We start from the raw sequence: 15,520 nt of genomic DNA, 5'->3' as shown, positions 1-15,520 counted from the left end.
TTTTTATTGTAAAATAATTGGATAAAATACAAAAGCAGCTCTTCAGAATCTACAATGATAAGATATAATCAAGTGAAGCCTGCCAAACTGACCAACAAGAGTAAAGAAGTGCTTGTTGCGTGGAGAATAAGAATTGGTTATAGCTGTAAAATGAATGTTTGAAGAGTGTGAACTAGCCTGTTCCTGGTCGGGCCAATGACATGTAGGAAATTCCTGCAGAGTCAAAAACTTTCAACCTTTAAGCGAGTGATAGAAGGAACAATCTTGCCGTAAACATTGGATTTACTGATTGTTACGCCATGGCTTGTTTTCGATTAAAGCAAAATAGCATCCATTTTGTTGCAATTTTTTAATCACGACTACCGTCAAAAAATTCAATACTGCCTCATAACTTAATCAGCGAAAGAGCACACAATTTTTTTCTCTTATGCAGTGTGATATTCATGGCTCAACAAATCTGCTGCCTGTGAAATGACGGCTGAGCACCCAAGTGCTACCCAGATACAGTGGAACCTTGGTTCTCGAACATAATCCGTTCCAGAAGGTTGTTCGAAAACTGAGTTGTTCGAGATCCGAAACAAGTTTTCCCATTAGCATTAATATATGTAAATTTTAATCCGTTCCAATCCAAGATAACAACTTTGGTAAAGTATTTTTTTAACATTTTACACCATAAACTGTACTGTATACTATGTAAGCTACAACAAATAAAAACGGGTAGATATAGATCGTGTTTATTTTTAATAAAATATTTTTTATCTATGACGATCAAAACAAAAATCAAACACTTTGTATGTTTTGCTCTTAAAACATCGAAAACATTCTACATTAAGATACAATACTAAAAATTGCAGAAATTGATATCGAAACAGCGAAAAATACAACAGATCAGTTACATCAAAAATCGTGTGCTAAATAAAATATAAACAGCAAAAGCACATTTACTTCACATATTTGAAGGAGAATCCTCCTCCAAAACAATTTAGGGTAACTCGACTAGAGGAGTTGTCTCTCTAGCAAACCTCTTCGGTAGAGGGACGTCGCTCCAGATGGTTCCACCCTTTTTGTAAAGAATTTATGAAGCATAACTTGTTTCTCCCTTTGTTAACGAATGTTTCCATGCTGTTTCCGGAACTGTTCCGAATGTTTAATTCTAATGCTCATGCTCGAGTTTGATCGAGAACCGAAGTTATGTTCGACATCCGAGACGAACAAATCTCAATTTTTTTGGGTCGAGAACCGAATTGGTCGAGAACCGAGGTTTCACTGTACATTTTTCTTTACGTGTAATATTCAGCACTGACCAGGCTGGTGCACCTTCTAACATACCATCTAGGAATATACATTGTCCACACTAGACAGAATGAAGATAGAGCAAACTTGGTGACTAGTTCATGAACAGCAGTTCATTAAATAAGTCAACAGTCATGTGATCTATGGCAACACCACGAGTAAGGGTATCAGTAGGATATGTTCATGCAATCCCTTTGGTCAGATATAAATTAATATAGCATCTAGAGTTGGCAAGTGGCTGGTCATCAATAATGCATCATATCTTAGGTCATAAATTCACAGCGTGACAAAACATGTGCCAAATTTGGGTGTTTTACATATATAGAACACCGCAAGCTATAATAATTGTTGTCCCCCCCAAAAGAGCTGACAACTATTAAAATACCAGTACTGACAGACAGGTCTGACAAGTATAAACGTTTTACATGTATTCATTTATGGTCTTTCGGACATGTAAATTTTAGAACATAAAATCCTGGCTGCAAGTATCAATAATATTTGTATTATCATTATGTACTATTTGTCATGTACTGTTCGTCGTGTACCGTTCGTCATGTACTGTTCATCATGTATTGATCGACATGTACTGTTCATCATGTACTATTTGTCATGTACTGTTCGTCGTGTACTGTTCGTCATGTACTGTTCATCGTGTACTGTTCATCATGTACTGATCGTCTTGTACTGATTGTCATGTACTGTTCATCATGTACTGTTCATTATGTAATAAAAGTGAACTACCATACCATATGTACAGAAATAATAGTAAACTACCGTACGTACAGAACTTTTACTTTTGATTATTTCACCTTTTATTATATGTTTATCTATATTATATATTTATTGACTCGTGAGGAGTAATACTTTTTCTTCTTTTCGACAATTTAAGGTGAGATAAAAGTATTGAACTTGAAAATGAAGACTACGCAAAACTATGATCCTAAAAAGCATATGACTAGCACAGGGAGATACTGGGTGAGACATGGGGAGGGCGGTTTAATCGCCTTAGCCAATTTATCACATGTATGGGATGTCATAAAGTTCCGCTCGCAACTGCCAGATGTTTAAAGCAGTTTTAAAGGCTGTCGTTACTCGGAGTTGTAGTACCTTGTTTTTTTATACATATTACTTAGCACATTTAAAAAGTTTGGTGTTAGTATTAATTTGCATGTTGACCCTAGCTTAATGTACTGTTCATCATGTACTGATCGTCTTGTACTGATCGTCATGTACTGTTCATCATGTACTGTTCATTATGTAATAAAAGTGAACTACCATACCATATGTACAGAAATAATAGTAAACTACCGTATGTACAGAACTTTTACTTTTGATTATTTCACCTTTTATTATATGTTTATCTATATTATATATTTATTGACTCGTGAGGAGTAATACTTTTTCTTCTTTTCGACAATTTAAGGTGAGATAAAAGTATTGAACTTGAAAATGAAGACTACGCAAAACTATGATCCTAAAAAGCATATGACTAGCACAGGGAGATACTGGGTGAGAGATGGGGAGGGGCGGTTTAATCGCCTTAGCCAATTTATCGCATGTATGGGATGTCATAAAGTTCCGCTCGCAACTGCCAGATGTTTAAAGCAGTTTTAAAGGCTGTCGTTACTCGGAGTTGTAGTACCTTGTATTTTTTATACATCTTACTTATCACATTTAAAAAGTTTGGTGTTAGTATTACTTTGCATGTTGACCCTAGCTTCCACTCAACACCCTCAACCTACATGTTTGTGTTTTATAAGTATTGCACGCAGTTGTTATAGTCATGTTGGTTGTAAGATGGACGATTTTATAAGTATTACACGCAGTTGTTATAGTCATGTTGGTTGTAAGATGGACGATTTTATAAGTATTACACGCAGTTGTTATAGTCATGTTGGTTGTAAGATGGACGATTTTATAAGTATTACACGCAGTTGTTATAGTCATGTTGGTTGTAAGATGGACGATTTAATAAGTATTACACGCAGTTGTTATAGTCATGTTGGTTGTAAGATGGACGATTGTTATGAAGGTACTAGATTTATGATCTGCTGTTTGCCAAAATAAAATTTAAAACAAGCTGTTTAATGCAACTGTGGATATTTCTGAAATACATCATCAACAATTTGATTGGTCCTCTTTGCACACGGTTTTTTGAACTGATAAGAGAAATAGTAAAAGTCAGTTAGACTGTATCACACTACAGACCATAGCCCCACAAAGACTATTTACACACTTACTTAAAACAACCTGCTTTCTCGCTCGAGTTCCGGCCCGCAATAAAGTTTTTAAAGAACAAGTACTTAAAATAACTAACACAGGTGTGAATGGAATGGAAAAAATAAACTAAGAAAGTTGTACAATAAATGTAGGGTATAGTTTCAAAAAGACGCTGTAGGACCTTAAAAACTCGATTGAAACAGGAAGAACTTGCTACAAAATAAATAGACACCCAACAAACCAAAACGCGGATTGATAATCCAATGATTTGACAAGTCAACCATAAAAGAGAGAAGACTACATACTTTAGCTGTGTCTTCACGGATTCTTAGGTTCCTAACTGTGATCCTCTGTTTTGTCTCAAACTTCTGTCCGGGCATGTCCACATCATCAGCATACTTTAGCTCATCCTCATCATCGCTGTCGTGTGCCTACGAGTTAATAAGCTGAAGGAGAAGAAAACCCCAACTAGCAACTGATGCTATCACTATCTTGCGCTGATGGATGTTGAAAGTGAAGACAACTTTGAAAACTTGAAAACTTTTTGGCATTCAAATTATCATATATGGCAATGTAACTAGTAAAAACAGCAGAAAAGTATATTCATCTTACAGAAATCTATACTAAGACTTTTGTACTACCATATTGTAGATCACATATTACAGCTCACCACACTTTTACCAATCACATCACAAAATCTTTTAGCATACTGCCTTATCCACAACTTACTCGTTTCTCTATTTGTGTTACGGGTTTCAAAAACCTGCGTCAACTTAATCTTGAATATTTGCATTTATTCTTCCACACATATGACAAACATGAGTGGTTATGGTATGAGTGGTTACGGTATGAGTGGTTACGGTATGAGTGGTTACGGTATGAGTGGTTACGGTATGAGTGGTTACGGTATGAGTGGTTACGGTATGAGTGGTTACGGTATGAGTGGTTACGGTATGAGTGGTTACGGTATGAGTGGTTACGGTATGAGTGGTTACGGTATGAGTGGTTACGGTATGAGTGGTTACGGTATGAGTGGTTACGGTATGAGTGGTTACGGTATGAGTGGTTACGGTATGAGTGGTTACGGTATGAGTGGTTACGGTATGAGTGGTTACGGTATGAGTGGTTACGGTATGAGTGGTTACGGTATGAGTGGTTACGGTATGAGTGGTTACGGTATGAGTGGTTACGGTATGAGTGGTTACGGTATGAGTGGTTACGGTATGAGTGGTTACGGTATGAGTGGTTACGGTATGAGTGGTTTTGACATGAGCGGTTATGGGTTGTTTACACAATCACAAATTGCGCCAACACGGGGCAATGATCAACAACACGAACTGTACAGGCCAATTGAGAATACATACCTTTATTTCCTCCTTCTCTCCTGACTCTATCATCTGGTCCAGTTTACTTGCCTTCAGCTGTCTTTTGGCCTCCTCCATCTGGTCATGCTCTTCTTGCTTCTCCTCATTGTATGTCTCTGTGAGAACAGCATCTCCTCTTTGTACATGGTATGATGAGCTCAGGCCATGTACAAAAAGCTACACGAACTGGCAATGATGCCAACAGAAAACTTCTTTGATGCCAATTGTAAGATAGTCTCTAGATGTCTTATTACAGCTATTCAAGGATACGCGTTGAGACCAGTGTTATAACCCTAATGTATAATTGGAACACTAACTCACAAGAGATGCTTTTCCACGAAGTGCATGTAGAGGTGAAAAATACTCCCGACAGAATGATGACATTTGCAGAATGACAAAATACCAGGGATGTGACGCATTACAACTGAACAGAGTCCTTGCAACATAGCAAGCAGTAATTTGGCAGTACATTGCAACGTTCTAAGGTGCATTGGACATTTAATGCTCCTAATGCTCCTAAAGTGCATTTATTTTCACGATGCAAACCCAGCAATTCATGCATATAGTCTATGTAAGCATATGTACTGCGGTTTTATAAAGTTTTCACCAAAATGTGCTGTACACGTATATACAGTGTAATGCAAAATTTTTACTGCATCTAGCCCTGTGAAACGCACACTAGCAACACACCCACTGCATTTAGCCCTGCACACTGTGCAGTAGGTAATACCTCTGTTGCACCAATACTGTTTACATCACATTCAAACATAGTTGTATTGCATGTATACTGTGTACTGCGCAGTAGTGAAAGCATGTAATGCAATTATACTGCATGGCTGTGTCATGTTTACTAATATTACCGCACTGCTAATGCAACTACATAGATACCAAGTCAAATAATTTACTGCAAATGTAATGTATTAGTGAGTACTGTATATCTTCACACATAAACCAAGTCTAAAACTACAAAAAAGGTTACCAAACGAAGAGGTCAGTTTATACAAGCATAACTCTGATTGAACTCAAATGAAATGACATTATGCCAACTTAATTCCAGCAACTACTGCTCATACCATGCTAAGCATGCAGCTGGTAGCATGTTACAGTTTGTTTTATACTGTAGCGATGGTTTCACTTTAAGAAAAGCTGCAGGTGAAGGTTCCATGCTGTTTTTTAGGGTCCGGTGTATATACGAAATCGGCTTATATGCGATGATTTGTGGCATTTATTGATGCGCAGTAACAGCCACAACAGTGGGAAATACCAAAACATGTTTATATTAATAAACTGGCAGTGGCTGGCCCTATAGATGAGTTTAGGACTGAGGCTTAGGAATGAGCTTCAAATGTGGAGTCATCTTATCATACAAAAAAGAGACTCGTATCTTATTGCTGCCTAATATTTAGCATCAGCGTCAATCTGTAATACCACATAATCCTACTCTACTATAGCTGCTCAAGTTTGATTGCAAAAAACTCAACCTTTTAAATGCTGCCAATTTCGATGATGATCATTTTTAAGCGAGTTAAATGCAAAATGCATATTGGCATGTTGTTGATTCAGCACACATATTCACATTCCTGAAGGAATAGCACCACAGTAGTGACAGAAGCCAACTAATTGAGAGCCACTCATTCAGTCATGGCTAAAGGGGGAGTTGATAAAATTTTTCAACACTGCATCCCATTCAGATGTATTGCATTTGTGTATCATCCAAGTTTATTATCAACTATAAAATTTGGTGCCCTCAATTACATCTAAGAAATTGCTAGAAATCACTGCACTGGTCAATAGGTTCACGTACATTAGCTCCTTACCATTGCTAGCAGCTACAGATACTTTTAATTACATATCCAATGCCTTAGACTAGGGCCCAACCTGTATCATAAGACTTCCACATGTCCCTCTTTCCTTCATAGTCAAAGTTGGGGTGCTGTGGTATATGCTCATCAGGAGCGATTGCCTCCCCAGAAAATTTAGCCAACACTTTGCGTGGTCTCTAAAATGACAGTAAATAGTAAATCATATTTACAGTTGCCTGCAGTAATGTCCTCAGCCTAAGAAGGCCTTTGTCAATCAGGTTATAAACATATGCAGATGATTTGGCAAAATCTTTTCTGTAGATTGAAGTTGCTTTTGGCCTTCATGGACTATACTATTCAGCCTTTTAAATAACAAGATTACGCCCGAAAATGGTGATAACAAGAAGCGATTTTCAAAAGTATTTGAATAGCTTTAGTATTTTTAAAAAAGCCTTGAATGTTGACTTGCAACAAAATTCACATTACAGTTATTTGATATCAAAAGATTCACCATGTTTTACTCTGTTGTGTTGTAGGTGCCAAATATGTGGAAATGTGATTACAAGCTCTTAAAAGCTCAAAAACGAACAGTTTATCGTTTGTTTGGAACGAACAGTTTGGATTCTCTTTCCAAAATGGCTCAAATGGAACAAAGTTGTACAAGATGGCTTTGTTTACACTTTCACGCAACCTCATTCGTCGAGTTTTTTTCACAAATATACTTCAAGCATTCGATAAAACCATGTCTATTGTTCTTACGCGTCTATTTCATGGTCATTCTAATGCTGTCATTTTGAGCACTGATATCTCAAAACCTACCGTAAAAATTCATTTAATTTTCTAACTTTAGCTCGAAGGAGTGCATATCATCCTCTGATAAACAAGACAAGCCTGTTGGTCACCTGCGATAATCGAAAAATGCTGCAGAAGCGAGCATCTATATTTGATACGGGGTCTTCGGTAAAACTCGAAGTGTTTGTCATGAACTAGTGCTACGAGAAGTTTATATTGAGCCTTTTATTGGCCTTTCAATTCACGTGAGAACATAACCTGACAAAACAATAACCAAATGTAATGACTACGTTAGAAAAATAAACTGATTTCGATCTACGGCGGTTTTGTGATGGCTGCGATTAACTGTTCGTCTTTGAGCTTTTTAGAGCTTTTAATCACATTTCTACATATTTTGCACCTACAACACAGTAGAGTAAGACATGGTGAATCTTTTGATACCAAATAACTGTAATGTGAATTTTGTTGCAAGTCAACCCTTAAGAAGTTTGCAACATATTTCATCGACTCTATGCATCGAATAAAGCTATTCAGAACCAGAACTATTCTAGTTACATAGTATAAACATGTTTTTACACAAAATAATACACAAAAAATAAACTAAGATAGAAATTTTTTTTAATCAACTTGAGAAATACTATAACCTATGCTCCTCGACTTACTTCTAAACAGTCCTTCTTCTTGTGAGTCATAGCACCGCAGTTCTCACAAGCTCCCTTCCTGAACTTGGTAGCCACGGGTCCTTCCTTTAGTCCCTTTGCCTGCCATGTGTCCAGCTTGGCAAAGATTTTCTTTTTCTCATCGTGTATACGCTGATGGCTCAACGTAGGGACTTTTGAATGAATGTACCATGGTGCATTCATGATATACTGAGGAATGTGTGGGTTGATATCCCTAAAATTACATGGTGGTTTACCAAACTATCTACAAGCAGCTAGCGTGTGTTACTTGACAAGCAGGCAACACTATGAGAGCACAGCAGGACCTACAAAAAAGCTGAAAACACATTGTATATCGAAAAAAGGAATGCGTTAGGAAATAGAAAACATAAATTTTGCCATAGATCTATTACCTTATTAAGCATATTTTAGAGCAATAGACTAAAGAAATGTGATACAAAATGACAACGATTAAGTGTACTGCACTTATACACTTAACAGTATAAAATGAAACCAAAATGTTATATCTAGGGGAAAAACAAACAGAATTGGTTATGGAGATAGGCTTGTAATTTCGAAAGACGTATCCTTCATGTGTCAAGCCAGACTCACTTGCCGAACTCATCTTGCATGGCAGGAACTGTTCCAGCTTTACGAGCCTCCTCCAGCTCTTTCTGTTTCTTGTAGTCTTCCCTTGACTTCTTAACCGGTTCATCTCCGTCTAGTAATTCCTTCTGCTTCGTCTCTTTGGCTATGAGTGAAGGAGGCTCATTCAAAATGAAAGACATTTTGTGACCTGAAACAAAAGTCTAATCAGTGATGAATATGAAAGCACTAGGAAAATTTATGACGTTTTGCTCCTTGGGAGATGAATAAGTACCAATGTTTTATGAATTTTGAGACATCTATTTACTATTATCAAAATAAGCTAAAACAGAAAATAAAGTAATTTATTAAGTAACACCACAGTTAAAGTTTTCTAATGAGCTTTAAATTTTGCAACTTCTCCGGCATATGAATAATGTTGAACAAAGAACATGAAAAGTATAAAACTTTTAGCGAAATATTGAATAAAAATACTAACAATTTTTCAATTATACACCTTGAGCTCTTTTTAACTATAACTATACTCTATAGACACAACGAGTATAGTTATAGTTAAAAAGAGCTCAAGGTGTATAATTGAAAAATTGTTAGTATTTTTATTCAATATTTCGCTAAAAGTTTTATACTTTTCATGTTCTTTGTTCATATTTAGGGTGTTGAGTAGTTGTTGTGTCTATAAACTACTCAACACCCTAAATATTTATTATAATTTAAAATCTAACAGTAATGCTAAGTTTTTTTTTTATAAAGGAACTATTGGAGAGTTCATGAAATGCAAAAAAACGTAGAACATAAAAACGTTGATAAAACATTGCATCTAACTCATGGATTGCTATTATACCATGAAGCTTGAAATTTTGTAAAGATGACCACAAGTATAGGAATTATGAGCAAAATTGGAATTTAGTAATACAATAAGCATGAATTGCCAGAAATCAGGCAGCAATGAAGAACACAACGTTAAGGAGCCAAATAAGAAGCAGCTTACAGAACATGTACAGGCCTACTTTACTTACTGAAAAAAATAAGAGGTACATTTTGATGGAAACAATTAAAATGTTTTAAACCATAGATTGATTCTACGGTTGTCAATCGATTGTCTAGTACTGACTATTGAATTTGTCTAATAGACAATACAAGTAAATGTTCACAAAACCAATAATACTCTGAATCATATGTTAAGTATACGCTCAAAACACAATAAACTAAAGTAATAAACACATCTTTTTCTTCACAAACTAATATTCAATTTCAAGGTCTGTAGACACAGTGACAAAAGTAATAATCAGTAGACCATCGTGGTTTATAGGTATATGTTTATCTTGACTAAAATAAAACTTAATCGAAAAACGATAACCATATCTGTTTTTGTTTTATAGCCAGTGGCAGTCGTGGAGCTTACGATTTCATCCAAGAGTAAAGAACGGATACTACATGCGTTGCTAAAGGCAGCCACCTTTCGCAACACGCCTAGTATCCGTAGAGTAAACCTTTTGTTATTAATTGACTGATATAAGAGTTACTAAACAAGCTGTTGCACAAAGATTTAAGGCCGCTAGACAATTATATAAACTAACTGTACGATTATATATATTCGGACTTAAAAATATAAATAGCAGTAGCGTTTATTAGGGGTGATATGATTGTTATCTAATTTAAAAATACATATATAGATACTGTGTTTCTAAACATTAGTATAACCGGATACTTCATGCACAGAGAATTGGCCCTTCTAGTTGTATGCATACGAATTTAGAAATCCCCGCATTGCTGGCAATCGAGCAACGAGTTCTACGCTGACAGTTAGTCATTTATTTCTTATAAGGAGTTGTCTAGTTACAACTTCTAGTTTATATGCGTGGTGTTACAACTACAAAGCGTTACAATGTACGCTATGTTGGTTGCAACCGCTGGCTCGTTTTATATATGGAACAAACCTGTTCTTATGTCAATTATGGTAGTAATAGTGTTTTAGTTCTGAGAAAGCTTATAATAGGATTGCCTAATTTTTGTTAGAGCTGTAAAGCGCTACAACAACCTTTTTTAGACTGAGCGGGTTATGTTCATATTTAAAAACTACCATTGTGGTACCTTCCTATTATTAGATTCAATTTATTACAGGTCTGCCAGTGTTAGGATCACCTTCCTTTAAGCAAGCAGATGGTTTAAACATTGTATGTGATATCATATAACTCTCATATTATTTGTAAAAATAGTAAATGAGGACAGGCTTTTTATTGTAAAACTGCTTTATATCAAAGATACAACAGTTTTGTGTCATGTATTACTTATTTTTATAACATAGTTTCACACATCTGTTTTCTCATTTACTACATGGTTTGATCATCTCACAATGAAGGGGTGATTACTAAGTAACTTCTACACAAACTGTTCTGGTCTCGAGTTTCTTCTGCAAAGAAAGTTGAAACTTGTAATAATTTCGAGAATATTTGCTCTTTTCTTCTTCGGTGGAAGTTTAAAATTAACAAACTTTATTTACCAGAATTCAATAAAGACATTTGATACTCTGCTCTACGTCACATAAAGAGTATAATTAATTTTTCAAGTCTCTCTTGGAACAATATTAGGAGTTTGCTTTGATTATATGTGATCAAGGATGATTTGCTCTCAGCAACACTAAAAACTTGTATTTGATTCTCATTTTATTCTCGTGGGCATAACTGTTACAATTCATTAACTGGAACTTATGTCAAAATTCTGCTAGATTTATGTCTTTACATTTACATGTGTAGATTTTAATCGTCATCCGCTGCACCAACACCGACGAAATATTTATCATTCCAATATCTTAAACTTGTTTATACAAACACTTGTAGTTTGATAGTGTTGGGAGTGTCAACAATAAAAAACCTGATTAACCCACTACTCATGGCCTTTTATCAAGTAACCATGGAAGTAGTTACACTACTACTCTTTCTGTTTATTTTGTAGCTCAGTTTCTGCTCAGGTTCATCTATTGGGAATAGAGTCTTGTTGCTAACATGGTACAAAAACATTTAAGATCTAATATACTTCTTAGCACCATCATATGACTTTCACGAGCTCAAGTCGTGGTCTATTGATTGGGGTTGAGAGCTCAAACTTTTACATAATGACTGCTCTTTACTTGTTCTAGTTACAAGATTAAAAGAGATCAGAGAAAAGAAGCCACATTTGTTGACTGGTCTGCTAATCTGTAAGCATATTATACTGCCCTGAGCAAGCAAAACGCCCATCTTGATTGTTGTAAATTGTTCAGTACCAGTACAAACACGTTTTAGTTGAGCCCAGCAGTAGTATTAGCAGTATTTCAATTATTTTTTCTGATTTATTATTGTTAGATAGCCAATAATCTTTATTAGAAATGTTTTTTTTGTAAAAGTTCAACATCAAAGGAGTTATTTCACTTAGGGCATTTTGATTGGCTGAATTGACACTTCACTATGCTAGCACTAGGCAATCAAAACGCCCTATCACAAAGATAGGGCGTTTTGATTGCTTAATTGGACTAGGTTCTCATTGTTTGTTTGCCACAAGACCATTTGCTATGACTGAATTTGCTATATTATTATTATTAATAGTATCATATGAAGTACATGCTCTTTTGTCATGACTACTTAAATTAAATTATTATAACATAATATTATTATAACATAATATTATTATTATAACATAATATTATTGTTCCTGGTTAGCATGAATCATTACCCTTAAGTTGCCATAGGAGCTGAAAACCACAACTACAAAAATAATTTACTGCCTCCTTCACCCTGATCCATAATTGTTAAAATACAGTCCGTGGCTAGATAGTCCTGACATTCTTGAGCATATCTGAAAGAATGGGCTAAAAAGCCAGAGAATTTTCAGGAAAATGAGAAATAAGATATAATTTAAATACATGATAGCAAAATGAGTGGCAGTTGCATCGACAATAAATAATACATATGAAAGAGAGAGCAAGCAATAAATAGTCGATCACTGCCTACAGCTATTTACTAGAAAGAGACCACATCGGGTCGAGTGAGCTAAACGGATCATCCCCTTGCTGCGCAGCACTCTTCAATCCTCCAGTTTTCGATGCAAAGTCGGCTTTTGTTATTCTCTGGCGACCTTTGCCAATTTCAAATGTTTGTGGGTTCGCTATGTCTAAAACAGTGGCACCAGGAAGCTGAAGTGGTGCATTTGAATTGGTAACATCTTTCTGACTGGTTGTCGTCGTCAACGGCTCTTCCGTTGTTGGCATCTTCTCATGCGCTGCACAATAAAAAGAAAATACTAAAGGTTAATATTTTTTATACTTTTCCAAAAATGAAAAAGTCTTCAATATCCATGTGATGTACAATCTAATTATTAAGAATTTCGAAAACAATCTGTCCTAGAAAGTTTGCTAAATAGCAATTTGCTCAAATCTTGAAATGATTTTTGCTATCAAAATCATGTGAATAAACATAATATAGAAAACAACGTATTGAGCATTTTAACAGATGAAACTGTAGATTAAGAAAGCAGCTAATATATTAAGTACACTGAAATTCTCTCAAGTCTCATTTTTTTCTATTAGAGAAGCGAGAAATGTATTGCTGAATCTGCAATAATACCGTTCTTAGCCATTTTTCCTCAGATTTTATGTAAAACAAAACGGTGTAGAAGTGTCTTGTGTGTTGTATTCTAAGACACAATACCATAATAGTCTAATACAATAAGCAAAACACAAAATACATTGAGTATTTCATAAATCACGATGATCATCTCTGCATACAATTAAATTACGATTAAATGCAAAAGAGCGCACGTGAGACTGAGCTCCATTCAATAAAAGGTTGGGAAGGAGAGAGCTCGACTTGACAAAGTTAGAAAGAGTGAGCCAGGCTTAAAAAACAGTGAGCCAGGCCAGAAAAAGCTTGTGAGAGAGTGATAGCTAGAAAGAAAAAGAGTGAAAGAGAATGTCAATTATCAATCAATCAGCAACGCTAGATTTCTCCGGCTCATCTTCAAATATTTGAATTTCAAATTTTTGTTCAGCATCTTAAGCAAACTAACATCAAATTTTATGTTGAAACTTCTGATTCATTTAAATTCTGGGTCATTTGAAAACCGATGTTCAACTGTACCAAATCTATTGCACAGCTTTCTGAGGGTTACCTTAAATGAAGGTAGGTAATAATCGCACTACTACTAACACGACAGATTAACAGTTAAAATGTGTACATTCCTACATATTTGCTTACAGTGAGCATACACTTCTGTGAAATTGAAACACTTGTAGATGCCTGAAACATGGACTAGCTTTCGCAACCGTTATTCGACTTACCCAAAATTACTGCAGCAGACTCACCGTCAACATTTCCATCATGCGATAATGCTGGAGAACTTTTAGGAGAAGCATTGCTGATTGAGCCAAGGCCTTTTTGAGGAGCGGCGACTGGTGTTTCCTTGGCAGCTGATGTTTTATCAATAGATGGTGCAAGACTGGCAGAAACAGGTGCTTTGTCGGCAGCCGCTGCAGGGTCTAGATGGGCAGATGCTTCTCGAAGGGAGCTAGCAGAAAACTCTCCAATAAGAGCAAGACTTGTATCACTCATGATGAAGTCATTAGAAGGAGTCCGACCATGTTGTTTATGGCTAAGCTTGTCTAATGAATTTGAGAATGAAGCCTGTGATGTTAGGATTCCACCTAAAATAGATGAATTGAAAGATTTGGCTCTTAGACAGCGAGACACTAAAGCCATGAACTTGTGAGGTTTTTAGGCTCCGGTTAGCTTGCATGGCTGTGTTCCAAGTGATGACTTGCTTGCAGCCAATCTTGATGACTGCTTTGCATTGAAGTGAATGAAGACAATTTCCAGCAATAGGAAATATGATAAAATGCTGGGATAACAAAATATACATAGAAACAGACTTAGTATGCTACACTAGTTACTAGTCGTTACTAGTCATTATGCATGTATCAGTGGATTTGTGAGTCTGATCACATCGAAAAAAAGTGGATGGTTGACTATCGTCATAACGTAGTTAACATAGTTAACGTGGTTGATATCTTTATATCTTTTACGCAAAGTCAACCAATATGAAAACAGTAACTAAACACACGTGATAACCAAATGATTCACGATGATATTTTATGAATTTTACTTCAAATGATTCGCTTTCACTAAGTGAGACTGGCCGAGCGAACTGACCAAGATTAGACAACTCAAAATTAACAAATAGATAAGCATAGCCTGGCAAACTAGAAGACCGACTGTAAACTCTGCTTCTTTTACTGGTATTGAGTACTTTTGGTGCCGCACTTTCCTGCATCAACAAAACTTATAACAGTCATAAGTCAAGATATGTGATAAACTTGTGACCTGATATGACATAGACAAGCTGTTCATCAGCGATGCAGAGGAGATGTTAAGTTTGTTGTTTGACACCCAATAAAACTGATAAAAAATAGGGAACTGGGGAAGAAGGATTAGAAGGAATGAGAGGAACGAAGAGAGAGTGAAAAAGTGGAGAGCTTGGAGAGGAATCATAAGGGGCATAAAACAAACAGGTTAAAGAATGAGGTGAGAACATGGAAAGGGGTCTTGGAAAAAGAATTGACAAGGCAAGTGAATTTGGGAGGAAACAAAGACGGAAATAACAACTTGAAGAAAGAAGAGATACCGAAAAACATAAGATGAGAAATTTGAAAAGGAAGATTGAAAATAATTTTTTGTTTATTTTCTTTAATGTCTAATGAATACTTTGTACTTGTAAAGTACTGAAGTCGCGAAGTACAGAAGTCGCGAAGCTCTGA

General features: G+C 35.8%; 2 protein-coding genes across 2 annotated transcripts in view; both read right to left on the bottom strand.

Moving 5' to 3' along the window:
* Nucleotides 1–8,921, bottom strand: part of LOC137386860 (pre-mRNA-splicing factor SLU7-like) — a 71,456-nt gene extending 62,535 nt beyond the window's left edge. The window contains exons 1-5 of the mRNA XM_068073038.1: nt 8,743–8,921; nt 8,134–8,365; nt 6,756–6,876; nt 4,878–4,993; nt 3,819–3,944 (exon numbers count right to left, since the gene is read on the bottom strand). Of these exons, the coding sequence (XP_067929139.1) occupies nt 3,819–3,944; nt 4,878–4,993; nt 6,756–6,876; nt 8,134–8,365; nt 8,743–8,918 (771 nt within the window). The 5' untranslated portion in view covers nt 8,919–8,921. The remainder of the gene's footprint in view (nt 1–3,818; nt 3,945–4,877; nt 4,994–6,755; nt 6,877–8,133; nt 8,366–8,742) is intronic.
* A 3,482-nt stretch (nt 8,922–12,403) lies between these two features.
* The window catches only part of LOC137388156 (uncharacterized), a 52,334-nt gene continuing 49,217 nt past the window's right edge, over nt 12,404–15,520 (bottom strand). Inside the window, exons 28-29 of the mRNA XM_068074660.1 lie at nt 14,048–14,410; nt 12,404–12,990 (exon numbers count right to left, since the gene is read on the bottom strand). Of these exons, the coding sequence (XP_067930761.1) occupies nt 12,725–12,990; nt 14,048–14,410 (629 nt within the window). The 3' untranslated portion in view covers nt 12,404–12,724. The remainder of the gene's footprint in view (nt 12,991–14,047; nt 14,411–15,520) is intronic.

Source organism: Watersipora subatra, chromosome 2 (assembly GCF_963576615.1).
Source record: "Watersipora subatra chromosome 2, tzWatSuba1.1, whole genome shotgun sequence".
NCBI lineage: Eukaryota > Metazoa > Bryozoa > Gymnolaemata > Cheilostomatida > Watersiporidae > Watersipora > Watersipora subatra.
This window is presented reverse-complemented; position numbering and strand designations above follow the sequence as displayed.